This window comes from Poecilia reticulata, linkage group LG3 (assembly GCF_000633615.1).
Source record: "Poecilia reticulata strain Guanapo linkage group LG3, Guppy_female_1.0+MT, whole genome shotgun sequence".
Taxonomy (NCBI): domain Eukaryota; kingdom Metazoa; phylum Chordata; class Actinopteri; order Cyprinodontiformes; family Poeciliidae; genus Poecilia; species Poecilia reticulata.
Window position 1 is genome coordinate 27,021,944 of NC_024333.1, and position 10,076 is coordinate 27,032,019.

Sequence of the window (10,076 nt, forward strand, 5' to 3'; positions counted from 1 at the left end):
TCTGTCATAAACACGACACATCTGTCATAAACACGATACAGCGTCTGTCATGAACACGACACGTCTGTCATAAACACGACAAAATGTTTCATGAACACAACACAGTGTCTGTCATATACACGAAACAGCGTCTGTCACAAGCGCGAACAGCGTCTGTCACGAACACGAAACAGCATCTGTCATGAACACAACACGTCTGTCATAAACATGACACAACATCTTTCATAAACACGATATAAAATATGTCATAAACATTAAGGAGTCTTCATAAATGTTTACATTTGTCATGAAGTGTCATTAAGTAAGTAATGACACTTACTTAATTTCTAATGCTAATTTTAATAGAACTTTGCATTAAAATGCTCATTATAGACTTAATAATGCAACGTTTACACACAAACTCAGTCCAATGGCCCAAATGTCCCCCACGCCCCACTTTGGGCACCGCTTCTTTGGAGGCTCATAAAAATCAAATCAGTTTTTTGCATGGTGTTAATTTTCATTGTGAAATATGTTAAATATTACATTTTTAGAGAAAACACTTCCACAGATTAACAGGTATCGGTACATTTAAGAGGCCCTTGAAGGATATTTACGATCCTGAAGTGGCCCAGGTATAAAAATTAGTTTGACCCCCAGTTCTACAAGAATCCTTCTCTGGTTTTACATGTAGTAAATGTTCATTTTAAGGATTTTTCACAGGTGCACTCAGCTGTTGCATGAGCATCTTGCTATCTTTGGTTTCGGTCCTTTAGGTTTGTTCCATCGTCTCTCATCGCTCCGCCAACCTGGTAGCTGCTGCCCTGTCCGGCATCCTGCTGCGGCTGAAGGAGAACAAGGGAGGGGTGCGACTCAAAACCACCGTGGGCATCGACGGCTCTCTGTACAAGATGCACCCACAGTGAGTGTGTCGATACACACACCCGCTCAGTTTATAAAAAGATTATTCAGACTGACGTTCTCTGTCCGTTTGAAGCTACGCTCGGCGCCTACATAAGACCGTCCGACGTTTGGTCCCTGACTGCGACGTCCGGTTCCTCCTGTCAGAGAGCGGCAGCGGGAAAGGGGCTGCCATGGTAACGGCCGTGGCCTACAGACTCGCCGAACAGACCCAGGAAATCGGCAAGATTCTGTCCAAGTTCCGCATGACGACGGAGCAGCTGCTGGAGGTGAGGGGAGAGTCCCGCCGCCGCCATCGGCGTCTGCGACTCTTTCCCAGTTCGTTTAGCTGACGTTTGTGTGGGTTTTAGGTGAAAAACAGAATGAGGGCAGAGATGCAGAAAGGCCTTTCGAAAAGCACGCAGGACGTCGCAGTCGTCAGAATGCTGCCCTCGTACGTCCGTAGCACACCTGACGGCACAGGTAACGCTCACTCACGGCTTCGACGTAGTCGGTTAATCTGTGTATCATTCTGATGGATTAAATCCTGCTGATTTTTCATTTAAACCTTTTTTTTATACATTGCAAATAATTTAACTACCTTTTTAAATGGGTGAGTAAACATTTTTTAATGTAAATTTCAGTTTATTATGAATCACATTTAAAACAAGAATAGTTGGACCCACATGCTGCACAACAAGGCAAAACAAATCAAGAAAAAATCCTTAAACCCAATAAGCAGAGAAAGGTATTACAGTGCATTAGGACCTTTTTGCATAGAAAAAAAACAACAGAGGAGTACATTTTAACCAAAAAAGTAAAAAAAACAACATGTGACTTTTGGAACTCAGAAATATTCACATTTTTTTCTAGGAAGTTCCTGATATTAGTCACAAAATTTCATTTTTTTAAGCAGATTTTTGACTTTTCAAACTTTCCAAAGTTTTTTCTAGAATTTTTTTTTCTGGCAAACATTTACTGCTTTTTAAAATATTTTATTATTAAACAAACCTTTTACTGCCTAAAATGCAATAGCATAGCATTGATCTTTTGTGGCAAAGGATATACAGCTAAAAAATACAACTACCACTACACGTAAAAGCTCAGCTCTGCTCACTTTAACATCAGTTTGGAGCTAATCTGACTATTTCTTGGATTAACCCATTAACAATTGGATAGAAAATGGAGCTTAATAGGAGATTTTGTTTTACAGTAATTTTAACAAAGTGAAGAAGTTTTTGGTTGAATATATTTACAAACAAAGGTTTGTAATATATATATACTGTATATATATTTACAGTTTTGGCTAAATTACTGAACTGAGTTTGTTGTTCTTTCAATAAATGGCCTTTTTCATGTCTGTATGCTTCAGTTAGCAGTTAATTGATTACTAAATTAGTTGACGATTATTTTCATAATCAATTAATCACAATTAATCCAATTAATCGTTTCAGCCCTCCTACTCAGATTAAAAATCGTCTTTGTGTCAGTTTAGCCTGAGCTCGTACCTCTCATACTTTCTGTTAAACTTTTATCAACTTTAACCTTTCAAACTTTACAGGGTACCATCTCTGTGATCAAGTTTTAATTTCTGCTCTTTTTAATGCTAAAGTCTCTGTGCCGTTTATCACAAGCACGGCTGTTTTTGCTGCTTGTTTGTTCATTCTTACATTTCCACACGCGTGCAGAGAACGGGGATTTCCTGGCTCTGGATTTGGGGGGAACCAACTTTCGAGTTCTGCTGGTCAAGATTCGCTCCGGGAAGAAATCGGTGGAAATGCACAACAAGATTTACGCGATTCCTCTTGAAGTGATGCAGGGCACAGGAGAAGAGGTGAGATCCCTGAGGAGATCCAAGGATTGGTGAAAAGCTTTAGCCTCAGTTCCTGTTTACCAGATCATACTGGGAGGATTAAGGGACTGGGAACAGGATGCCTGCTGGTTACGAATGGTTCAGATTAGGATCAAGTTAACAATCTTTAAAGCTTAGATTTGAACTTAACAGATTTGCACTGACTGAGGCTAATCTGCTTCCTCACTCTGAGGATGAAGGCTGTGAATATCAACGTGGATGTAGTGGAAACGACAAAGCGTCAAACTTGTTTCCACCATGTGTTCAGACCTTTAAAGACCTTTTCTCTGGGCTTACAGTATTTTTTTCCCTGTTAGTTTTTGTTGATGAACTTATTGTGCCTTACCTGAGTCACCGTGAGATTAAATTGGTGATTGAGTTATTCAGCAGTGACCTATAATATATTATTTTCAGTGTTGTGAAAAAGTATTTGCTCCATTTACAGATTTCTGATCTTTTTGCTTGTCTCTCTTAAATGTTTTAGATCATCAAAATAACTTTAATATATATGTAACCAGAGTTAATATACAATGTAATTTTCCATTGATGATTTAATTGAGGGAAAAAGTCAATCTAAACCAACTGGGCTTTATGGGATAATTATAGGGCTACAAGTTGATTACCAACCTGTAGAGTCAATAAATCACTCAAACAGAATCTGTCTGATTGCAAAACATAAAAGATCCAAAAAGCAACAACAAACCAGATATAAAGAAATTCAGTTGAGAAATTAAGTCCTTGACATCTATCAACTCTTTCCAGATAGATAACAAAGGAGCTTTGGGACGTTGGGGAATCAAGAAAACTCCCACATCGGACTCTGTTAGGACCGTTTCTCTTTCCTGTTCTGAGATAGCTGATATTTTATTTCTATATCAACTGGCTCTGCTGGTCGGTGGCCAAACTACAGACACTAACAAAGGAATAAATGTACATTATTGGAACTAATTTATCATCTAATAAACTATTAGTTGACGTTTAATTGTAAGTCGATACATTTTTTTTGCATCCCTGAGATCAATGCCTGAATTATTGCAAATGGTTAATGCTGGTTATGGTGACCAAGACTGGAACAAGCAGTTATTGGGTTTAGTGGAAAGTTACTTTTTAAGTCCAGGCTGATTTGGACGTGTTCTTCTCCGTTTTGCCTAAATGAATATAAACATTGTTTATTTTTCTGGAGTTATCTTGTCTGACATTGAAATGTTTTTCTGATCCGAAAATCTTTGTATGTCCACCTCACATTTTTAGTTTTGTTTATAAAAAGGAGTGATTTACTCGGTAGAAAACCTGAAATAACTTTGAAAACATGGAGCTATTTCATCAAGTTCTGTATATTTATAATGATTTCTCCTGCTGCAGCTGTTCGATCACATAGTGCACTGCATCAGTGACTTCCTGGACTACATGGGGATGAAGACCGCATGTCTTCCTCTGGGCTTCACCTTCTCCTTCCCCTGCCGACAGACGGGTCTGGACGCTGTGAGTAGAGCGTCTCCTTCGTTTGCTCCGGAGTCGCTGAGCAGTTCATGACGCTCCGCTTCTGCATGCAGGGCATCTTGTTGACTTGGACCAAAGGCTTCAAGGCAACAGGCTGTGAGTCTGAAGACATTGTCGGACTACTGAGGGACGCCATTAAGAGAAACCAGGTAAGATTTGAAGATGAGCATCTTTCGGTTTACAGCGGTAGTTCAGAGTGTAGCTCAGCATGATGGGTCGGCCTGCTTCCTCAGGAGTTTGAGCTGGATGTGGTGGCCATCGTCAACGACACAGTGGGAACCATGATGACCTGTGCCTACGAAGAGTCCACCTGTGAGATTGGACTCATTGCTGGTTAGTTACATATCGAGTGTAAGGCTGCGTTCACACTGCAGCCTGAAGTGACCCAATTCCAATTTTTTTTTTTTACCAAATCAGATTTTCTTTGCAGTGGTTGTTCACACTTCCGAACATACGAGGCTTGTATGTGTTCTCCAGTGTGAACTGCAAGCAGCCTGAAGGTGTCCTGCATGCACAGTAGAGGGCGCAATAACGTCACACATAGAGAGCGAGCTCAGTGTTTTACCAACTGCCGTAAAGAAGAAGAAATGCGCATTGTGGGTGGAAGTGAACATGGAGGCCAAAGGTGGAGCTTAGCTTACATATTTGAAGTTGTTGTCCAACCGGAGCAGCACATTAACAACTTAACCCTCATAAAGTCCGCCTTGGTTGTTGTTTTTCTTCTCGCCTTCGCATATCAAGACGCAGAATAGTGACGTTTGTCGAGTATTTGGATGAAGGCGACCCGGACGTTGGGTCACATTTGAATAGGATACGTATCAGATATCCTAGTGGTCTGAGTCGCATTCGAAAAAAAAAAAAATCCAACCTGTGTTTTTCAGGCTGTCGTGAAAAGATCAGATATAAGGTTGCATTACGGCAAAAAAAAAAAAAAAAAAACAGAACTGGGACACTTCAGGCTGCAGTGTGAACGCAGCCGAATGACCGATATTCATCTCCCTGCGCTGCGTCGGCTTTACATCTGCGTTTGGCTGCAGGAACCGGCAGTAACGCCTGCTACATGGAGGAGATGAGGAACATTGAGATGGTCGATGGCGATCAGGGACGCATGTGCATCAACATGGAGTGGGGAGCTTTTGGAGACAACGGTTGCCTTGACGACTTCAGGACGGACTACGACCATGCCGTGGATGACCTCTCCCTTAACGTAGGAAAGCAGAGGTGATCAGAAACATTTCCGTCCTTCCCAGAAACACTCGCTGACGGTTTCGGTTCTGGAGCGTTTTTACACGCCTGTGCTTCACGTTCCAGATATGAGAAGATGATCAGCGGCATGTACCTCGGCGAGATCGTGAGGAACATCCTCATAGACATGACCAAGAGAGGCTTCCTGTTTAGAGGGCAGATCTCTGAAACCCTGAAGACCAGAGGCATCTTTGAAACAAAGTTCCTCTCACAGATCGAGAGGTGAGACACAAGCAGCCTGTCTGGGGGTTTCTATCTGCAGGAGAAACAAATATAAAGGAAGCTGCAGGAAACGTGTAAGGGTTTGGTTATGGCTCGGCAGTAAATCAATAAAAATAGACACGTGATCAGTATCGATAGAAAATATGTCTGAAACAATTTTCAATCATTTCTGCTAATTTTCTTATTTTTTCCTAAAGTCCAAACAGTTGCCACTTTCTCTTTGGTTGCCTAGCAACAGCCAACTCTCTTTTGTTGCCTAGCAACAACCTGCTGAGTAACTTGCGCTGCAGCAGTTTCAGGTTTTTCCACTGCGCCTCAAAACGGCATGAAAACAAAAATAACATCTGCGTGAAGTTAAAGGAGAAAATGAGGACAGCAACTTCAGAGGAAACTGGATAAAACGGGGAACGTGACGTCAAGAGTTTGGAAGCGTTTTAGATATTTTAAACAAAAAACAAACTGATCAATAACAGGGTTTCCCACAGAAAACTTGGTAAGTCCAGTGGTTGGGGCGCTAAGGCAGCCATTCGTTCAGCGGCCTGCCGTGTTTATGAGTTAAACAATGTTTAAAGTGGGCAGGAAATTTGAAAATATAACTTTATTTAGATTAATGCTTGAATACCGACTATAAGGCCTTAAAAATTGCAAACATTAAAAAAAAATAAAATAAATAAGCAATGCTTAGCCTGGTGGGGGCACAAGTGAAGCCTGGTGGCCTGCCAGGCTTATACTACACTGGGGGAAACCCTGAATAATTATTGGTATCGAGTGATATGAAACACTTATATCGTGACGTTGTCCAGCTCTAGTTTTGGTTAATTTAAATTGATCATAATGTTTTGTGTCTTCAGTGACAGGTTGGCTTTGCTGCAGGTGAGAACCATCCTGCAGCATTTAGGACTGGACAGCACCTGTGATGACAGCATCATTGTCAAAGAGGTAAGGCGAACGGGAACCGACTCAGTCATGAACTCAAACCCAGAGCAGCAGAATCTCGTTATTATCCCGTTGAATGAAACGGTGTTTGAGGGAGCGCAGGAGTTGCAGACAGACCTGCGTGTGTTTTCTGGGTTTAAACATTGACGTCCTCGTTCCGTTTCTGCAAACTGTGGCAGCTGGTCCAGTGTGTTAGATGTTGCAGTGATGGATGATGAGGCTCTGTGCTGGCAGGTGTGCGGAGCGGTGTCGCGGCGCGGCGCTCAGCTGTGCGGGGCCGGGGTGGCAGCTGTCGTCGATAAGATACGGGAGAACCGGGGACTGGACCACCTGAACATCACTGTGGGAGTGGACGGCACACTCTACAAGTTACACCCACAGTAAGTGTGACATAACGACGCGATTAGTCAGATTAGTTCTGATTATTTAGATAATCGTCAACTAATTTAGCAATTGATTAATTGTTATCTGAAGTATACAGACCAAAACAAAAGAACAACAATCTCAGAGCAGCAATTAAGCCAAAACGGTAAAAAAAAAAATATACGTTGTATTTAAGATATGTGATGTTCAACCCAGAATTAGGCCTATGAATCACGACAAATTAAAAGAAACTCAATAATTTTCATTTGTATGATTTAATATTTTTCTCTTTTCTTTCTCCTTTTTACCAAAAACTGAATGATAAAAGTCGTCAGTCTGGTGATTTGAGCTCAACTATCCCTTTCTTATTTTGCATACAGATGCTTCATAATTCACTTTATTTGTTGTTTTTGTTGTTTCCTTTATTTATTTTGTATATTTAAAATGTCTTCCAGCTCCAGTCTTTAAATGTTCATTAGAATTTAAAGGTTATTGATCCTTGAGAATGTGATCTTGCATTATTGTGCCATTATTTCTATTATATTACTCGAAAATGGTCTCAAAACAACATCATTACACAATAGTACCGTTTATCGCAAACACGTCTGGGACAATCTATCATCTAGCGACATTTGTAGGCAGAACTACTCATTTGGTTCAAATCTGAAAAACAAATCTCCTTTTAGCACCTTTTGCTATCCAGTCATTAATCAGCTAATCCAAAAAATAAAAATCAGATCAGCTCTGCACTTTATTCATGTGATTTCAAATGACAAATGATATTTATTATTACCAATGATCAAGCATGCACTGAAGGGATGCTATGTTATTGCGTTTTACACAATAAAATGTACATTTTCTTATTTGAATTTGCATTTTTATGCATTTCTAATATTGTATAAAAAAGTATTAAGCGGTTCAGTGAAAATTCGACACCATGTGAATTTTTTATTTATTTTTTGATCCTATTGATTGATTAATCACCAGAATAATCAATAAAATTGTAAAATTGATTGTCACACGTCTGGTGTTTCTGCCTAGTTTCTCCCGGATCATGAAGCAGACGGTCAAGGATCTGGCCCCGAGGTGCTGCGTCACCTTCCTGCTGTCTGAGGACGGCAGCGGCAAGGGAGCCGCTCTGATCACAGCGGTGGCCTGCCGCTTGAGGGAAGAGGCCAAGAGTAAAAAATAACCACATATCAGGTAGCTTGTGGCTCTCGGTCCACTGCTGCCATCCTCAGCGCCTCACACTCCTGCTGCTACTTCATCCATGTGTCTTCCTGAGACAGAAAGGGGAGCGTCGCCCTCTTTCTCTGCTGCGTTTGGCAGCAAAGGTGATCCATTCTAGTTAAACTATATCTATCAGCACCCGGCCTCTTTAGGGTGCAATTTTGTGATTTCAAAGGTTGATTATAATTAATTACAAGCATAAAACATCTGCTGAAACATAAATAAATCTAATAAAATATTACCCGCTCTTGGTGGCTCCTCTGTCTCCACCTGGTGGATTCCTCTTGTTACTGCAGTCTGGCGGTTTTCCTATCAGCTTTATTTTGTTGCACATCCAGAACTTTAAGCAGTTGAAACCAAAGTGGGTCTTTTTGGAGCTATTTGTGTTTTTACATGATGATTTAAAGGGATCTGATGGAGCAGAAATATGTGCGGTGAAGGAAGGGAATATTTGTGCTTACGGTTTTAATAGATCACCCAGACATGATGCAGTGTGTTCAGCATTGTTGTTATTTATTTTATGTTTAAAAATATTACTGCTGCAAAAATGATGCACACACAACTATCCACTGGCTAATTTCCCCTCACTGTATTTCTCCTGTGCACAAAAACCTTCATGTCATGTTTCTGCTCTCTGGCTGCAGTTTATCTGTAACCCGGTGTAAACAATTCATGCTGCTGGTGCTAATAGAAAAGCCTGCCAGAGCGAGGTGCCAACACAGTGGGAAAAAAATAAACAAGCTGTGCGTAAATGTAAGAAGATTTATTACATTTTGGCAACATGCATATATGATATATAAATCTACCCCCACTTTATAAAGTAGTTTTTTTTTTCTTAGAAAAGTCTCAGGAAAGTTTTAAGGCTGTGCGACTCGTTGGCATCTCTCTGATGAAAAGCAAAAAGAAATACTTGGATATTTAAAAGTGTGCATTTTCCACTGTAGAAACTGTCCAGATATTTGATGAACTGTTCAAAAATCTGACTCTGTAAGTGGAGCTTTTTCTGTTTTCTGTTCTGTTGGATGAGTTTTGTTGTTTTAAAACCGGTTCTCCGTCTGTGTTCCTGTCCTGTTGTCTGTCTGCCAGCTCCTGCGAGGCATCCAGGTGCTTTTCTTACTTTGGTCTGCAAAACCCAGACTGGATGTGTTGCACATTGTCCGTCTGACTCTCAATAAATTGAACCTCAATTCATCCGAAGCCGCGGTTTTCTGTTGATAGTTGCTCGATCGGTTTCCGTGCAATTTAATTAGATTTTTAAATTCATTGTTTTGACACAAAGGAGTGCATGATTGTAAAGAGGAAGCAAAATGGCTAACGGTTTTTAATTTTTCCAAATAAAAATCTAAAAAGTGTGGCGTGCATATGTTTTACGCTCCCTTTTACTTCTGACGTCTTGCCTTCAGGAATGAGCAAATAGTATTTATGTGTGGAATAAAAAATGGAAGCTCATCCTGCAGCAACTCCCCTGGTTTCCATGTCACTTAAATGAAAGTGACTAACCTTTTCTGAGAAGATATTTTCACTTTCTTCCTCAGGCTGTTACCATCAGATGTCGATTTACTATATTTTAATTTTGATCAATGTCCTAGCTGTATGATTCACACTTGCACTCCTGAGTGATGCACGTATTAAATGAATTATTATTATTATTATTAGCAAACAGGAAGTTCCTTCCACTCATGTCGATTTTCTGCATGTTGGCCACAATAATAAAAAAAAACATTGATGTAAAGCTCCATGAATTTTATTCAACATTCCGAAACATCAAAACATAATCACAAGTCAAATATTGATATTTACATTACAATTGTAGACATTAATAGCCTCAGCAAGTAACTTTTTCTTAAAA

At 40.3% G+C, this 10,076-nt stretch overlaps 1 protein-coding gene across 1 annotated transcript; it reads left to right on the plus strand.

Moving 5' to 3' along the window:
- The first annotated feature begins 727 nt into the window (after window positions 1-727).
- On the plus strand, window positions 728-9,579 carry LOC103462842 (hexokinase-1-like). Its single transcript, XM_008405851.2, has 12 exons — window positions 728-901; window positions 977-1,169; window positions 1,251-1,362; window positions 2,568-2,713; window positions 4,094-4,213; window positions 4,285-4,380; window positions 4,465-4,564; window positions 5,269-5,452; window positions 5,543-5,698; window positions 6,550-6,637; window positions 6,869-7,014; window positions 8,039-9,579. The coding sequence occupies exons 1-12, from the start codon at window positions 891-893 to the stop codon at window positions 8,187-8,189; spliced, it is 1,503 nt and encodes a 500-aa protein (XP_008404073.2). The 5' UTR covers window positions 728-890; the 3' UTR covers window positions 8,190-9,579.
- The last annotated feature ends 497 nt before the right edge of the window (window positions 9,580-10,076 follow it).